The 18,175-nt window shown below is 40.3% G+C and overlaps 2 protein-coding genes across 5 annotated transcripts in view; both read right to left on the reverse strand.

Annotated features, from left to right (window-relative positions):
• Positions 1 to 12,590, reverse strand: part of LOC115139056 (voltage-gated potassium channel subunit beta-2-like) — a 158,237-nt gene extending 145,647 nt beyond the window's left edge. For 2 of the 4 annotated variants that reach the window (XM_029676254.2, XM_029676249.2), the window contains exon 1: positions 12,501 to 12,590. The gene's annotated coding sequence lies outside the window, so the exon portion shown is untranslated. The remainder of the gene's footprint in view (positions 1 to 12,500) is intronic. The other 2 variants (XM_029676263.2, XM_029676239.2) reach the window with 1 other exon arrangement.
• Positions 12,589 to 17,245, reverse strand: LOC115139117 (Parkinson disease protein 7 homolog). Its single transcript, XM_029676264.2, has 6 exons — positions 17,076 to 17,245; positions 16,361 to 16,462; positions 16,101 to 16,160; positions 15,491 to 15,560; positions 14,220 to 14,306; positions 12,589 to 13,353 (listed from the first exon to the last, which is right to left on the reverse strand). Exons 1-6 carry the CDS (start codon positions 17,163 to 17,165, stop codon positions 13,193 to 13,195), a joined length of 570 nt encoding a protein of 189 aa, XP_029532124.1. The 5' UTR covers positions 17,166 to 17,245; the 3' UTR covers positions 12,589 to 13,192.
• Positions 17,246 to 18,175: the final 930 nt, after the last annotated feature.

Below are 18,175 nucleotides of genomic sequence, written 5' to 3' on the forward strand. Positions count from 1 at the left end.
TGATGCATCATGGCGAGTGAGTGAGCCTGCTGTCCTAAAAGGATTGCTCCTGAGTTGGCTTGGGCGGTATGCAGATTGTTTTACCTCCATACCAACCTTGTGCCATACTGGGATATTCAGTAATACTGGCACTGAACACAAGGGGTGCTATTTTCAAACCCACTGGGTCTCTAATCTGAAGGTTAGCAATGCTAACAAGTAAATGCAAAACCCCATAGAGAATGCTAACTAAATGCTAACTAAATGCTTACAAGCGCATTGCGAACATTTTATAGTCTCTGACCTAAACTATAGGCAGGACAGACATCCCAGCTCATAAAGTTATACATGTAAATCCAAAATGCTACTCACAGTTTGATCCACGCATAAAACAAATAGACAGCATGGCTCTTGATCAGGAGGGGATTCTCTGCTGTTATCATACGTACCTTGATTTTTTTTACAAGAAGCTAACCATTTAGCTATATAGCTAACTAGCTACTAAATTAGCAAACCAAATGCACAACTTTAGAGGATTTAGCTCATTTTAGACAGTTAACTTGTAACTATTTAGTTATTTAGCTGGCAAACAATTAGTTGTGAATTCCATACTGTAACTAGATTGCCTGGCGCGTGCTGCACAAAGGTTTGTGACTCACAAAGCTTCGGTCTCTTGTCATTGTGTGCTTGTAACCAAACCACAAATTGGGACTACCGGTAAACCGGTAAACTTCATAATGAAAAATTATGTGGACAGGTGAAATGAAAAACGCAATATTCTTTATATCCCAATGTATTGCACATGTTGACTGCAGATATTTACTTACAAATATTCAAATGTATTTTAAAATTCTAAGAAATAAGTTTAAATCAGTATTGAAAAACTATCCCGTGGCTATTTCCAAATACCCTGGTGTATGGTATACACAGTGCCTTCAGAAAGTATTTACGCTCCTTGAAGTATTCCACATTTTTTGGCGTTACAGCCTGAATTCAAAATTGTTTAAATATTAGTTTCTCACCCTTTGACACACAATACCTCATAATCTAAAAAATAGTGACAAAGTGTAAACATGTTTTGAATTTTTTTCAAATTTATTAAAAATGAAATACAGAAATGTAATTGACATAAGTACTCTCAGCCCTGAGCCAATACACGTTAGACTCACCTTTGGCAGCAATTACAGCTGTGAGTCTTACTGGGTAAGTCTCTAAGAGCTTTACACACCTGGATAGTACAAGCTCTCAAGTTGGTTGTTGATCATTTCTAAACTGCCTTTTCCAAGTCTAGCCATAGATGTTGAAGCAAATTTAAGTCAAATCTGTAACTCTCTCATCTTGGTAAGCAACTCCAGTGTATATTTGGCCTTGTGTTTTAGGTTATTGTCCTGCTGAAAAGTGAATTTGTCTCCTAGTATCTGTTGGAAATCAGACAACTAGGTTTTCCTCTAGGATTGTGCATGTGCTTAGCTCTATTCCATTTATTTTAATCATAAAAAAACTCCATAGTCCTTGCCGATGACAGGCATACACATAACCAATGTTCCCACTAATTTTTCGATGCACTGAGGTAATTTCAGGTCTGCTGAGCACAAACTTGAAAGTTGTGAAAATGTTGTGCAACTTCCAGAGAGTGTTTACTGTGAACACTGAGGCTGTACCCACTTTAAGTTACAGTTTTAACAGTGGCCAAGTAGGCTACTGTGGTTATTTGATCAAAATGTAGGCCTACCAGAGTGACCTACCATTAAAACAATGGAGAAAATGCATCCCATAACATTTTAACAGAGAAGTAGCTGTTTTATCATTCGGCCTACATTAGCAGCCAATATGTGGTGTTGAATGTAGGCCTGCATACATTTCATGAGACTTTTGAGAAAAACATGCAGGGCTTCACATGAACCCTTTTACCTACTTGTCCTTCAAACAAGGAGGTGACTGAAAATGCAAGAAACTACTTTAGAAAATAAAATAAATAATTATTCCAGAGAATCAGACAAATTATGCTACCGTCTGCCTATGGCTACTAATCCCAAAATACAACACTGCCCTTTAAGAAGAAAAAAACTCGATTTCAAAGATGGACAGAAATGTACATGTTTTGTGCTCTTGTAGGAAGCAATCACTCCCCTATTGCTGACTACAAATGATCTATAACTATAATAACTCACTAACTAGCAAAGGATATTAGAGCGTTGGGCCAGTAACGGAAAGATTTCTGGATCGAATCCCCGAGCTGACAAGATACAAATATGTCATTCTGCCCATGAGCAAGGCAGTTAACACACTCTTCCCGGGCGCCGAAGACGTGGATATCGATTAAGGCAGCCCCTCGCACCTCTCTGATTCAGAGGGGTTGGATTAAATGCAGGAAGACACATTTCAGTTGAAGGTATTCAGTTGTACAACTGACTAGGTATCCCGCTTTCCCTTTTTATTAACAAAACATAGCTACATGCAGCTCTCGCTTTGATCTCCAAACAAGCGCATCTACTCACGACCACCCGTGCTGTGAACAGTCCAGTTCAAAGTAAACGCACAGATCAACGGCAATGGTATATTTGCATATAGGCCTACGGCAGCTCTGATTGGTTATGATTGGTTACCGGTCAATGTAGAGTACAGTGTCAATGCAATAGAATGCATAGTTGGTTTTGTTTCGGTATGTTGCATTGAAAGTGGCTAACATTGCGTAGATTCGATCACAATTGCCACAGTAAAGGGAAATGTTGATAGTGTTAACTAACAGGGGAAACTGACGTTCAATCTTGTGCTTCTCTCCATGTGATTTTTATTCTGCACTGCAGGCCCAGGGAGCTGCATGGCTGTCTTGGGGCTACAGCATGCCCGCGTGCAGTTTAGAGGGAACCTATGTCCATAACATGATGCAGCCACCACCATGCTTGAAAATATGAAGAGTGGGACTTAGTGATGTGTTGTGTTGGATTTGGCCCAAACATAAGGACATGCAGTAAATGTAATTTCTTTGAGACATTTTTTGCCGTTTTACTTTAGTGCCCAAACAGGGTGCATGTTTTGGAATATTTTTGTTTTGTACAGGCTTCCTTCCTTTCACGTGTCATTTAGGTTACTATTGTGGAGAAACTACAATGATGTTGATCCATCCTCAGTTCTCCTATTACAGCCATTAAACTCTGTAACTGTTTTAAAGTCCCCACTGAAATCCCTGAGCAGTTTCCTTCCTCTCCATCCACTGAGTTATGAAGGACACCTGTATCTTTGTAGTGACTGGGTTTATTGATAAACCATCCAAAGTGTAATTAATAACTTCAATATGCTTAAAGGGATATTCAATGTCTGTTATTAAAAATTAATAATAAAAAAAATCTACCAATAGGTGAACTTCTTTGTGAGGCATTGGAAAATCTCCCTGGTCTTTCTGGTTGAATCTGTTTTTGAACTTACATTTACATTTACATTTAAGTCATTTAGCAGACGCTCTTATCCAGAGCGACTTACAAACTTCACTGGACGACTGAGGGTCCTTATAGATAAAAGTTATTCAAATATCACGTTAAACACTATTATTGCACACAGAGTGAGTCCTTGCAACTTATGTGACTTGTTAAGCAAATGTTTACTCCTGAACTTATTTAGGCTTGCCATAACAAAAGGGTTGAATACTTATTGACTCAAGACATTACAGCTTTTCACTTATAATTCATTTGTAAAACAATTCTAAAAACATAATTCCACTTTAACATTATGGTGTATTGTGTGTAGGCCAGTGACACAAAATCTCAATTTAATACATTTTAAATTCAGTCTGTAACAAAAAATGTGGAAAAGGTCAAGGGGTATAGATACTTTCTGAAGACATTGTACGATATACGGCCCAAGCCTACTCGTGAGACAGCCACAGAAACCAGTAAGTCTTCGCCAACTCTCATTGGGGATTACTACACACTGTACAAGCAACAGGTATTAAGCAAACAAATAACAGGCTGAGGCATTAGTCTATAACTTCTTGAATTATACAGAGCATTTCATGCCACACTAAGCCCATAACATAGTATGGAATGCAATGATTCAGTGACCGGTCTCTAATGACATACATAAGAAAGAGGTGACTGTGCAACTAGCTAGGCCTACAACTCCAATACTTTGTTGGTGTAGAGGGGTAGCGTGAAGTGAACATTTTGAATGCTGAGAAATACTGATTGGGGAGGACACATTTTAGTGCTGAGTGATTAGTGCTTTATGAGGTTGGGTCAGTTTTATTATTAAAAAATAATTCACGTGAAAGATTATTGGAATATGTGTGGGTAGCTGGACAGGTAGGATGACTGACAGTGAAGGTGAACAGGTGGTCACGTGTCAGGTGACAGAGGAATGGATGAGACTGAGGCAGGAATTCCTTTAACCATAAAGTGGTATATTTACTGAGTAGTGTGGATTCATGGACGCACAGAACTTCTGGATCAGATGGAGTTAAGGAAGAGAAAGCAGCGAGATCAGGCGATGGCAATTTCCTCCTTTTATGGAGTTGAGATCTGTCGGACATTTCCACCTGACCTAATTAAAGCGCCCCTGGCCCAGCTGAGTAAATGGCAATGCATTTTATAAAGGATTATTCCACCAACTCCATGGGCCTTTTCTACACACGGTTTTCGATTACAATGATTTTAAAGCGTTTTAATGGATATCCCAAAGCCAAAAATATTGAAAATGTAATTGCCAAAACATTGAAAATATTCCATTGTCTCCGCCAGGTTCACATTGGGTAAACATCAAACAAGAAAATTACTATGAAATAATACAATATTAATTTGTGTAAATTTGTGTAAATTACTTTGTTTTTATTTGATTACTTTATTCATTTTAATTCTTTAAAGTAATCATCTCATCTCTGCTCAGGCAGTATCCAGTCAGCAAGCCGCTGCAAGATTGAATCCCCGAGCTGACAAGGTAAAAATTTGTTGTTCTGCCCCTGAACAAGGCAGTTAACCCACTGTTCCTAGGCCGTCATTGAAAATAAGAATTTGTTCTTAACTGACTTGCCTAGTTAAATGAAGGTTAAATTAAAAAAAGTATGCTGCAGAGCTGTCTGATGAAATCACTTAACTAGTTCTTCAAAGATAAGGTATACTGTCACAAGCTGTCTCTGGCCCCCCCTTTATGTGTTGTGTACATTCCTTTCTCATGCGGTTTATGTGGTCTGTATGTATCTAACCTAACATGATCTGTATCTAATGACGAAACGTTCATGTCTATGCCCTAACAATGGGAGTCGTTGTCCAGAAGGCTGGAATGCAAGCGACAAGCTTAGGTCCAAAATAAGCCCATTGAATCGCATTATGCTTATTTTGGACAGATTTTGGCGAGAGTGAAACCTCTTGCATCGCCTCTTCCTCTCTGATCAGTCTATTGACACTGAAAAAAACTGGGGCAATGGCTTATGGTCATTGCAGTTAATTACCACATTCCTGCACCAAACTAGGTAGAATATTTTCTTAATGCAAACAACTCCCTTCAGCCTAGCGTCCCACATAGTTCTAAACGTGATTCCTCAGATTTCTCTTGTGAAAGATTTGATTTCACTCTTGAGAAAACACGCATTGGGCACACACAAAAATGTAATAAAATGGAATTCAAGTAATTGAAACCGATGTCATTCCATTAGTTGTTTAATAACCCCCCCCCAAAAAAAAAGTGTGGTTAATCGCTCAGCACTATCACATTTATAGCCTCATACATATTAGCCTGCTTACAGTGGTCTGCCCTTGAGTATTTGAGCTGTAACTGCAAACATGGCAGCCATTTTACAATTCATTATGATAGAATTCCAGCTATAAATGTCTGGCTTGGTATATTTTGCTTATGCAAATCCTAATTACATTATCACAGGCGCACAGCAGACGGCCTAATAATTGATATAGTGATAAGTGCCAGATAGAGTTCAGCCATTCTCATTAGCCCCTGCAATTGGAAATGTTCTAGATCGAAATCTAATGAATCGCTTCAATTACCTTGTCATAACATCTCCAGAAATAAGTACTTGATCATCCTGCTCTGGAGACGCCACAACTCAAAGAGCTCTCCAAACAATGTTCCCAACAATGTTCCTTCCCATTCAAGGGCTTCAGTCTATGCTAATTAGCCTATCGGGGATAACTTTGTGTCAAATATTGTACACAACAAAAACAAAGCCTGAGTGTCATACTGTGCAGTCGTGAAGTGGTAGGCCAATGTCAACTCAACTGGTGCTCTGCTTTCTTCAATAACCCCATTTTCAATGGTATGCCAGGCAGTGAACTCTGATGTGCACCACAGTCAAAACTGTGTCAGTTTGTTTACTGATGTTAAGTGCCTACATGGAAGGTAAACATCATCTCAATGCTTCATGTCACATTGAGATGTTGATCCTCTGCATGTGTCCATCTCTTGTGTAGCGTATCTGATGCAAATAGTTTGCCAATTGAGTTCACTAGGCCTACCTGAAAAAACAAGAATAACCTCTTAATTTCTCTATAGGGGGGTCTAATCAGGTGATTTCTATAATTGCATCATTTAACCAATGAGTCAAAGTCACTTCACCCTGGCCCTCCCCCACCCAGTCCAGAAATAGGAAGGCATACAGGCCTCCAGCTCTCTACTGTACAGCTGCTCAAGCAGAATAATACATGCTACCATGCATGTCCAACAGGAAAAACATGTAACATGTCATAAATAAGCAATCCAACTGGAAGATGACAACATAGTGACATGAATAAGACTGTGCCAGAGGGTACCCTCTGATGATGTTTGAAGCCTTATCGTGGCATCAATTCAGATGTTAATGACGCTTGAGTTTCGCTGCTTTTGAATTTTAGCATAAGCTTGAATAACATATCATATACATATACATTTATGTACAGTGCATTCGGAAAGCATTCAGACCCCTTGACTTTTCCCACATCTTGTTACGTTACAGCCTTATTCTAGAATTAATTAAATGGTTTCTTTTCCTCATCAATCTACACACAATACCCCATAATGACAAAGCAAAAACACGTTTTTAGAAATATCACATTTACATAAGTATTCAGCCCTTGGCTATGAGACTTGAAATTGTGCTCAGGTGCATCCTGTTTCCATTGATCATCCTTGAGACTGACAACTGTCCACCTGTGGTAAAAATCAACTGATTGTACATGATTTGGAAAGGGACACATGTAACCTTTATTTAACTAGGCGAGTCAGTTAATAACACATTCTTATTGTCAATGACGGCCTAGGAACAGTGGGTTAACTGCCTTGGTCAGGGGCAGAACGACAGATTTTTACATTGTCAGCTCAGGGATTCAATCTTGCAACCTTACAGTTAACGAGTCCAACGCTCTAACCACCTTGCACTCCACGAGGAGCCTGCCTGTTACGCGAATGCAGTAAGAAGCCATGGTAAGTTGCTAGCTAGCATTAAACTTATCTTATAAAAAACAATCAATCAATCATAATCACTAATTAACTACACATGGTTGATGATATTACTAGTTTATCTAGCGTGTCCTGCGTTGCATATATTCAATGCATTGCGCATTCCCAAAAAAGGACTTACGTTGCTCCTACGTGTACCAAACCATAAACATCAATGCCTTTCTTAAAATCAATACACAAGTATATATTTTTAAACCTGCATATTTAGTTAATATTGCCTGCTAACATTAATTTATTTTAACTAGGTAAATTGTGTCACTTCTCTTGCAACAGAGTCAGGGTATATGCAGCAGTTTGGGCTGCCTGGCTTGTTGCGAACTGTGTGAATACTATTTATTCCTCACAAAGACAGCCAACTTCACCAAACGGGGGATGATTTAACAAAAGTGCATTTGCGAAAAAAGCACAATCATTGCATGAATGTACCTAACCATAAACATCAATGCCTTTCTTAAAATCAATACACAGAAGTATATATTTTTAAACCTGCATATTTAGCTAAAAGAAATAGTTTAGCAGGCAATATTAACCAGGTGAAATGGTGTCTCTTCTCTTGCATTCATTGCACGCAGAGTCAGGGAATATGCAACAGTTTGGGCCGCATGGCTCGTTTCAAACTCATTTTCCAGAATTATTATGACATAACATTGAAGGTCGTACAATGTAACAGCAATATTTAGACTTGCCACCTGTTAGATAAAATACGGAACGGTTCCGTATTTCACTGAAAGAATAAACGTTTTGTTTTCTAAATGATAGTTTCCGGATTCAACCATATTAATGACCAAAGGCTTGTATTTATGTGTGTTATTATGTTATAATTAAGTCTATGATTTGATATTTGATAGAGCAGTCTGACTGAGCGATGGTAGGCAGCAGCAGGCTGGTAAGCATTCATTCAAACAGCACTTTCGTGCGTTTTGCCAGCAGCTCTTCGCAATGCTTCAAGCATTGAGCTGTTTATGACTTCAAGCCTATCAACTCCCGAGATTAGGCTGGTGTAACCGATGTGAAATGGCTAGCTAGTTAGCGGGGTGCGCGCTAATAGCGTTTCAAACATCACTCGCTCTGAGACTTGGAGTAGTTGTTCCCCTTGCCCTGCAAGGGCTGCGGATTTTGTGGAGCGATGGGTAATGATGCTTTGAGGGTGGCTGTTGTCGATGTGTTGCTGGTTCGAGCCACGGAAGCTATACTGTTACACTAGCAATACTAAAGTGCCTATAAGAACATCCAATAGTCAAAGGTATATGCAACATAACATTGCAAAAATCAGAAACTTTCTATCCAAAAATGATGCAGAAAAATTAATCCATGCTTTTGTCACTTCTAGGTTAGACTACTGCAATGCTCTACTTTCCGGCTACCCGGATAAAGCACTAAATAAACTTCAGTTGGTGCTAAATACGGCTGCTAGAATCCTGACTAGAACCAAAAAATTTGATCATATTACTCCAGTGCTAGCCTCTCTACACTGGCTTCCTGTCAAAGCGAGGGCTGATTTCAATGTTTTACTGCTAACCTACAAAGCATTACATGGGCTTGCTCCTACCTATCTCTCTGATTTGGTCCTGCCGTACATACATACACGTACGCTACGGTCACAAGACGCAGGCCTCCTAATTGTCCCTAGAATTTCTAAGCAAACAGCTGGAGGCAGGGCTTTCTCCTATAGAGCTCCATTTTTATGGAACGGTCTGCCTACCCATGTCAGAGACGCAAACTCGGTCTCAACCTTTAAGTCTTTACTGAAGACTCATCTCTTCAGTGGGTCATATGATTGAGTATAGTCTGGCCCAGGAGTGGGAAGGTGAACGGAAAGGCTCTGGAGCAACGAACCGCCCTTGCTGTCTCTGCCTGGCCGGTTCCCCTCTTTCCACTGAGATTCTCTGCCTCTAACCCTATTACAGGGGCTGAGTCACTGGCTTACTGGGGCTCTCTCATGCCGTCCCTGGAAGGGGTGCGTCACCTGAGTGGGTTGATTCACTGATGTGGTCATCCTGTCTGGGTTGGCGCCCCCCTTGGGTTGTGCCATGGCGGAGATCTTTGTGGGCTATACTCAGCCTTGTCTCAGGATGGTAAGTTGGTGGTTGAAGATATCCCTCTAGTGGTGTGGGGGCTGTGATTTGGCAAAGTGGGTGGGGTTATATCCTTCCTGTTTGGCCCTGTCCGGGGGTGTCCTCGGATGGGGCCACAGTGTCTCCTGACCCCTCCTGTCTCAGCCTCCAGTATTTATGCTGCAGTAGTTTATGTGTCGGGGGGCTAGGGTCAGTTTGTTATATCTGGAGTACTTCTCCTGTCCTATTCGGTGTCCTGTGTGAATCTAAGTGTGCGTTCTCTAATTCTCTCCTTCTCTCTTTCTTTCTCTCGGAGGACCTGAGCCCTAGGACCATGCCCCAGGACTACCTGACATGATGACTCCTTGCTGTCCCCAGTCCACCTGGCCGTGCTGCTGCTCCAGTTTCAACTGTTCTGCCTTATTATTATTCGACCATGCTGGTCATTTATGAACATTTTAACATCTTGGCCATGTTCTGTTATCTCCACCCGGCACAGCCAGAAGAGGACTGCCCACCCCACATAGCCTGGTTCCTCTCTAGGTTTCTTCCTAGGTTTTGGCCTTTCTAGGGAGTTTTTCCTAGCCACCGTGCTTCTAAACCTGCATTGCTTGCTGTTTGGGGTTTTAGGCTGGGTTTCTGTACAGCACTTTGAGATATCAGCTGATGTACGAAGGGCTATATAAATAAATTTGAAATACAAATGGTATAGAGAGAAATAATCAATAAATACTATATTAACTACAACCTAAAACCTCTTACCTTGGAATTTCGAAGTCTCATGTTAAAAGGAACCACCAGCTTTCATATGTTCTCATGTTCTGAGCAAGGAACTTAAACGTTAGCTTTTTTACATGGCACATATTGCACTTATACTTTCTTCTCCAACACTTTGTTTTTGCATTAATTAAACCAAATTGAACATGTTTCATTATTTATTTGAGGCTAAATTGATTTTTATTGAAGTATTATATTAAGTTAAAATAAGTGTTCATTCAGTATTGTTGTAATTGTCATTATTACAAATAAAATAGTCCGATTAATCGGTATCGGCTTTTTTTGGTCCTCCAATAATCGGTATCGGCGTTGAAAAATCATAATCGGTCGACCTCTAATCTAAAGACTCTCAGACGATGAGAAACAAGATTCTCTGGTGTGATGAAACAAAGATTGAACTCTTTGGCCTGAATGCCAAGAGTCACATCTGGAGGAAACCTGGTACCATCCCTACGGTGAAGCATGGTGGTGGAAGCATCATGCTGTGGGGATGTTTTCAGCGGCAGGGACTGGGAGACTAGTCAGGATCGAGGGAACGACAGCAACGTACAGGGAGATCCTTGATGAAAACTTGCTGCAGAGTGCTCAGACATCAGACTGGGGCGAAGGGTCACCTTCCAACACGACAACGACTTTCTTTAGGCCTATGTTACGTATTGTATGAGGAAAATGCTTAAGCTCCCCTTTCATTTGGATGACTCCTGACTGCTCTGCTTATATTGTAGATGCTTATCTGACACTGGAATCTATAGTGGTGTCCCATTGAATCAGTCTGTTGCAGAGGCTACCACAAAAGAGTGTAGATGCAAGTCAGCTAAAAACGATTTGCTGTTTGAGAACAATTAACACTTATTTTCAATCATGCCTTCTGTTTTCCTTTCAACTCTCAAAACAGGAACAAACATCACAAAGCATACTGTATCAAAGTTAACTTGAGTTGAAAATAGGAGTTCTATAATCATCACACATCTATGAGTGTTAAGAGCACAAAAGCAGAAGTGTAAAAAGTATTAAGGATCAACTTAATAGTAAGCAAATGGTGTGAATACAGTAGTTCAAAAGGGTCACCTATTACTATTATCTAGGTACAGTACAGCAATGCTCTGTCTCACACGACAACTTTGAAATTCCATACATTTTCCTTCAACCCTCCATCATAAAATGTTCATGATATTGACGGTCAGTTAGTACTGTTGATTGCTTATGACAACTGACATTACACTGTTATGACACAAACATGTATCAGCTATTATGTGTGAAGGTAGCAAACTGGCTTGGGTAAAACATAATGGTAAAGCCGGTTGCCATATAAGGTGGCATTGAAATTGGTTTGTGTGTCTACAATGAAGTTGAGATTCCACTTGTTAGAATGAACGAACAGCTGCAGTCCATGAAGATAAGGCGTCTGATCAACCAGGTCTACACAAGAAATTGCATTTCTATGCATGGTAAATCCAATACAGGCTTCTGACTGAAGGAATGTTGTTTTCAACAAATAATTAGTAGCGACTGCTAGGACACTCCTTTCCCCAAGATGGGTGTTAATTAATAACCAAATATACAAATTACCTAAATTTAGGTTCAACCCACATAAGGCACCCTTTCCTTGGGCTAGTTATTCTCGTGGCAGTCATATTGAATGACCTTATCCTCTGGGCACAAATAAAATGTGCTAGTTTAATCACAAGAAAAAAATAACTGCAGAATGTGTGAATCTGCAGACCTCTAATTAGACATGTTTAGATTTAAGACAGAGACAATAATGGCATTCAAGGCTCTGGTTCATGAGCTGTCAAGAAGTTTTACATTTGCTTTGAATAATCAATCACGAGTTTCCTACGATTACCCTATGCACACAAAACTTAGAAATGCAGCGATGATGAACAACGTTTTTGTCAATGATGATGTATAGCGGTCTCTCCTTCACCGGTATTTTACTGTCGTGGTTATTATACTAGCTATGCACACTCAGTCAAATCACAAGTAACGAGCAATGAATGCACATTTACACATCGGTTAGGTAACTAATAATTGTCGGCTACTTGCTAGATAGTTTATTAAGCACCATATACTGTGTAATAGCAAGCAAGCGCGCTAAACTGGCCGGCTAGCTAACCCACTCATTTGCTTGATTTAACTTGAGGCTGTGTGAGTGAACAATAACTTGGAAGTACCAGACTACATCGCCACGCCATTCGCATTCACAGAGACAACATGATTTGGTACCGTATACAGTAGCTAGCTAGCACCTACCTGTTTCTCGTCAAGTCAACAATCCTGTTCTGGTTCTAAAACAACAGCCCCTTGTCTTTACCGCTTTGACATCTCCAACACACGCTGCTTCAGATCCAAGCCCGTTTATTTGACGTTTTCACTGGCTATTTACGTGAAGACACAACCATGCAAAGATTTTCATTGGCCATAATCAATGTCAATCAACTGAACGGCTAGGTTTCCCGCGCTCACCAGTGATTTCGCAATCACTTTTACCAATCCTTAAAATCATATTTATTTGAAGCTCTCAAATCTGCTGTTTAGCCTACCTACCTACATACTGCTGTAGACTACGACTCGTAGACCTCAAACATCGAGACTACCAGTAGCAGCACTGTAACGTTACCAATTCAATTTTATATTTGTCGATTCAGTAAGATTGTTAATCCATAACCTTTGTATTATTTTTCTCTGTGTGATGATGAAACACAAATGTAATTTTTATTTCATGCTGTGGCTACATTCTAAACTACTAGTCTTCACTGGGCAACATATCCCAGTGAAGGAAAGAGGAGACAATAATAAAATCCATGTTATTACTATTATCCTGTCATCCTGTTATTCTTTGTTCACAATGATTGGCCTGTGTATCATAATGAACAGTGCTGAGTAGGTGGGGTGAAGTTGATCATGCTGCTTGCAGTTCTTCAGCTTGTGACACTCAACACCACTCAGTCTTTCAGAACCAGGGGTGCTTTGACAGCAGCAGCAACCTCAGGCCCCATGAGCTCCTCTACAATGGCCAGGGCAAACTCAAAGCTGGTTCCTGGCCCACGGCTGGTGATCAGATGGCCATCCTTCTGGACCCGAGCCTCTGAGTACGTGTAGTGGCCTAGGGAGTGGAGAGGAACAGTGGTGAGTAGAGAGAGAGACACTATCGTTATGCATAACAGTCTGCAAATGCTGATCATTTAGTACTGCTTCAAATCAGATGACACATTTTTGTTTTAATCCTTTCAAAAGATTCCTTCCCCCACCTTAACTTGCATTCGTGCAGTATATATATATTTTTAAAGTATTTCTGTTACTGTGTTCACTGTTTGAGTCAGGTCAAATGCTGGTGCATTTTGTTCGGGGGGCTGGAACAAAATTACAAACAATTTGTAAACTGCAAATTGACCGCAAGAAGTCCAAACAGATATCATATTTCACTAAATATAATAATTTCAAACCTGGCTTACATTTGTATACAATCACATATCTATTATGCGTGGGAATACTTTGGAACAGATTTCCAAAATGTAAAATTACTTGAAGCTGATTTGCTGGTGTTTTTACAGTCTTTTATGTCTAACCAAAATCACCCATGGGCTGCCAGTTGAGGAACCCTGGCCTAGGATCTGGTTTACGAGACTGCATAAAGACCTTGTATTAATGATTACCATAAAGTATGGAAATCATTTATAGCACCCTCTGCTGGACACAAAAGACCACAGGCTTATGTCATTGTTCAGTAGTACTGATAATTTGGATGTGCTCATTGTACTGCAAGAATATGCTGCATTTCCTGTCACACTGAGCCTGCTGAGCTATCATACAGATATATTTCCTACCTGTGGATGTATTTGGTGTGTAACAACCCGCTAACAAACAACAAAACCACAGTGGCTGTGTTAGCCTGTGAACAAGCTATGTACAGTAGCAGAGATTCATCAGCCTGAACCTTAGCCCTGTGGTAGCCAGGCTGTTTTACTTTACCTCCAGTCATCATCTTGTCCTTCGCACCAGGGTGGGTGGTGACCGTACTGCCGTAGGCAATACCATGTGCCAGCAGCGCCGTGGGACCTGAGGTGAGTAGGGGACAGGAGTTAGACCAACACTGTTCTCTCTGTAGTCAAAATGTTGAAAACCGACATGGCGTCTCTGGACATTGAACAACAAAGGTCTCAAATGATTTATTCACAAAAAGCCAGAGAAGTCTATCTATACATCTTAATTTCACATTTTTGTTTTCCTTTGAGGCGACATCACCACTAAAAGACACTCATTAGTAGAACCATAAACTCAGATCTAAAACTAACCACATATGGTTTCAATTTAACACTGCATGTCATATTTAGAGGAAGGAAAAACCAGAGTCAAAAAAGAATGGACTTTATGTCTGCTGCATTAGCATCGGCAACGTCCTAGCACTGCAGTGAGCTCATCCTCAGACTATTAATAAATAGAAAGGGAAAACTACCATCTCCAAGAACAGGCCAGGGCTGAGAAAGAGGGAGATAGTGCACCCCTCTCTCTGACGACTCCTGGCTTATAATAACAATAATGCATAAATGGATGGTCTTGGACAAACCAGTGATATGTTTCAGAAGGGAGTATGAAATGGGAGACAGGAGGGGCTATGGCATTTATATACCTGCTATATATGGAGGAATTGAGTCAAGCACTTTTCATACCTCTGTTCACATTAGAAATAGAAAGCATTATTTTCACATTAGCAGAGCACAGCGTGACACTGCTGCTGATTCTCTGTTTGGCAGGTTCAGTATATATTCCTGTGGGGACATCAGCCCTTTTCTAGGACGCCCTTCACTCCACTTTGCCAAATGGGTCCCATGTCCTCATTCACAATGTCCTTCCAGTGCCCTTCATCAGCACAGGCGGGCAGACGGGTAGAAAGTCTCAGGGGTAGTGGGCTTTGTCAATGGCAATTATATGTGGATGTTAACCTAAGCTTCAATGGTCAATGTGTGTAAAAGTATAATACATTAGTCTATCATAGAAAAATCTTATTCTGTATTGGTTTCCTGCTCAGTAATAACGGAAAGGAAAGGCAATGTGACAGCCCCAAGTCCCAATCTTATACTACATTCACTGGTTGACAGAAATTGCCGGTTGCCGATTTAACTCGAGATTATGATCTAAGCAATCTTGCCCCAGCAGACGTCATTGACACAGATGCATTCTGGAGTGTGTTAGCTGCAATGTACTAGAGATGGATGTGTGTGTTCGCACAGAAGGTACAGTACCTGCACAGACAGCAGCAATCAGCCCTTTCCTGCCCTCCTGGTCCTTCAACACCTCTTTTACAGCAGGGGACTACAAGAGAAGCAACATGGGGGCCACATACTGAGAGATGAGGCTCTCTACTTTATCATGTAGAATGTGTGTTATAACACTGCAGTAAATGCTCCTCTGCTAGATGGAATAAGAATGCCCATGAAATGGCAGTGGACATTATAAAAAATGTAATCGATGAGTCTATGTTTTCAGCATGACAAAAAAAAACACAATTGAAATGAATTGTGGGACATTGCCACAGAACTTGTAGTTATAAGGGCTAAAACCATAATAAAATGTGGATTAGTATCATGGTGTCATACTGCATAAATGTATATGTGCTTGTTTTTAATAAACAATAATCATCATAAGATCATAAAAAGTTCATATTTTAAATGAAGGAAAATTGTGACTTATATTTCTATCGTAAATTGTCCCCGAAGACAACTAAAACAATTCAAGGGACAAATGTTACAGTATGCACCTGCAATGTTATATTGGCAATGCCAGGGACACACAGGAGAGATAAGTCAACTAAAAGTTCTGGCAATGAATGCTTAACATTAAGTGCATTCCTACCTCTGACAAGTTCTGGGCACCGAGAGCCCCCCCTGGTAGAAGAACCACATCATACGGACCCTGCAACCCAAAACATCAAAAGATACAAGGTCACAGATAACAAATTCTTATTACCAATTTAAGATGCATCAATCTTGAAAATGAATTGATGAAGAATGTTATAAAGTGCATTATAAACTCTATGAAGTCATAGAACAGCCTGCTCTGTGGACTAATGTGATTGAAGGGTGTGGAGGCAGGAGGGCAGAGAGGGCTCTGACCTGCTTGCGGGCATCCTCCAGGCTGGAATCAGGAACAAGGTAGAGGTCTCTGCTGCACTGCACGGGGTCTTTGCCAGTCAACCCTGCCAACGTCACAGCAATCTGCAGGATGTGGACACAAATAAAAGCACAACTACTTCAATAGACTGTCATTAGTCATTGCCTCTTAAACTAATCATAAAATCCCACTACTCAAATATGAGTATGGGACTTTTAATTAGAAAAATATAACCTGCTTCCTATTCTGCACCACAGTCACCTTTGACATTTGCAGTGGCCTTATACTCACATGATTATGCCAACACACGAGCTAACAGCGTGACAACACATTAGCTCATTTATTAACCATAGATAAGGATTGCATACTGCAGAGTTGTTAGTCATGTCTGTAAATAGTCTAGATTATAATAGCTAGCTAGCCAGACAATTATATCAACATCAAGCTAGCTAACCAGCTACCTACCTAGTTAGCCACAGTCAAGCTGCAGCCCAAGCTAGTTTGACACGTGCATGCAGATCTAGATCTGGGCTGCAGCTTGACTGTGGCTAACTAGGTAAATAAAATAGCCGCTAGAATACTAACTACCTGTAATGTTCAGCTTTTGGCTAGTAGGCTAAATGGAGCCAGCTAGCCAATACTATATTGAGATCTGTGTATGTTGCACCACCTAGCTAGCTAATCTAACATCCAATTTAGCTCGATAAATGTACAAACCCCAGCTCTACGCATGACGTCCACAGGTATAACAGTTTCCATCTCCTCTGCACCCTTAGAGAGGATTACTAATGCCTTTTTGCCTGCCATTATTGAGCGAGTGGGTGAGTGAGTGTCACAACAAGACAGCAAATATCTGTCAGAGGACTTTTATTTTGTCAGGACGCAGAGCTCTCTGCATGAACACACATGTCAACACTACAGCTACGGGATCGTTGAGAGGACAAACACAACGCGTGCATGATTGAACTTATCAAATAATTTCACAAAAGTAATTTGATCAAATCAAACACACTATTGCATATATTCGATGATTCATTTTCATCTAAATATATGCAACATCATTGACTTTTAAACGCAACATGCTCTGCACTGGTAGGTTCAATTACATCCACCAGGGGGAGGCATTGACCCATACATTGTCAATAAAAGCTATTGTAAATAGAGGTGTTTATAAAATAAGTCTTCACTTTTGAGCCTTTGTTTGCCTAAAATTTGTAAAAAATAATAATAATATTAATCTTACAAGTGCGATTGAGGTTTATACTATCCAATACATGATTCAAAACTTTAATGTTTATTATATAGTAATGAGGCGGCAGGTAGCCTAGTGGTTAGAGCGTTGGGCAGTAACCAAAAGGTTGCTAGATCAAATCTCCGAGCTGACAAGGTCTGTCGTTCTACCACTGAACAAGGCCCCCTTTTTTACATTTTCATCCTAAATGACATATCCAAATTTAACTGCCTGAAGCTCATGCCCTGAAGCAAGGATATGCATATTCTTGGTACTATTTGAAAGAAAACACTTTGAAGTTTGTAGAAATGTGAATTGAATGTAGGAGAATATAACACAATAGATCTGGTAGAAGAAAATACAAATAAAGAAACAACCAGGTTTTTTTCTACCACCATCTTTGAAATGCAGCAGAAAGGTCCCTGTTCCAGCCATCACTCTGGTTGTCCACAAGATGGCAGTAGTGTATGTGCAAAGTTTCAGACGGATAACTTGAAGTATGAGCGAGCTACATGACATTTAGTGGGAAGTCACCCAGGTACATTTGAGCAAATCGTGAAGCTTTCCAAGTATTAGTAGCCATATT

Source organism: Oncorhynchus nerka, linkage group LG2, assembly GCF_034236695.1.
Source record: "Oncorhynchus nerka isolate Pitt River linkage group LG2, Oner_Uvic_2.0, whole genome shotgun sequence".
NCBI lineage: Eukaryota > Metazoa > Chordata > Actinopteri > Salmoniformes > Salmonidae > Oncorhynchus > Oncorhynchus nerka.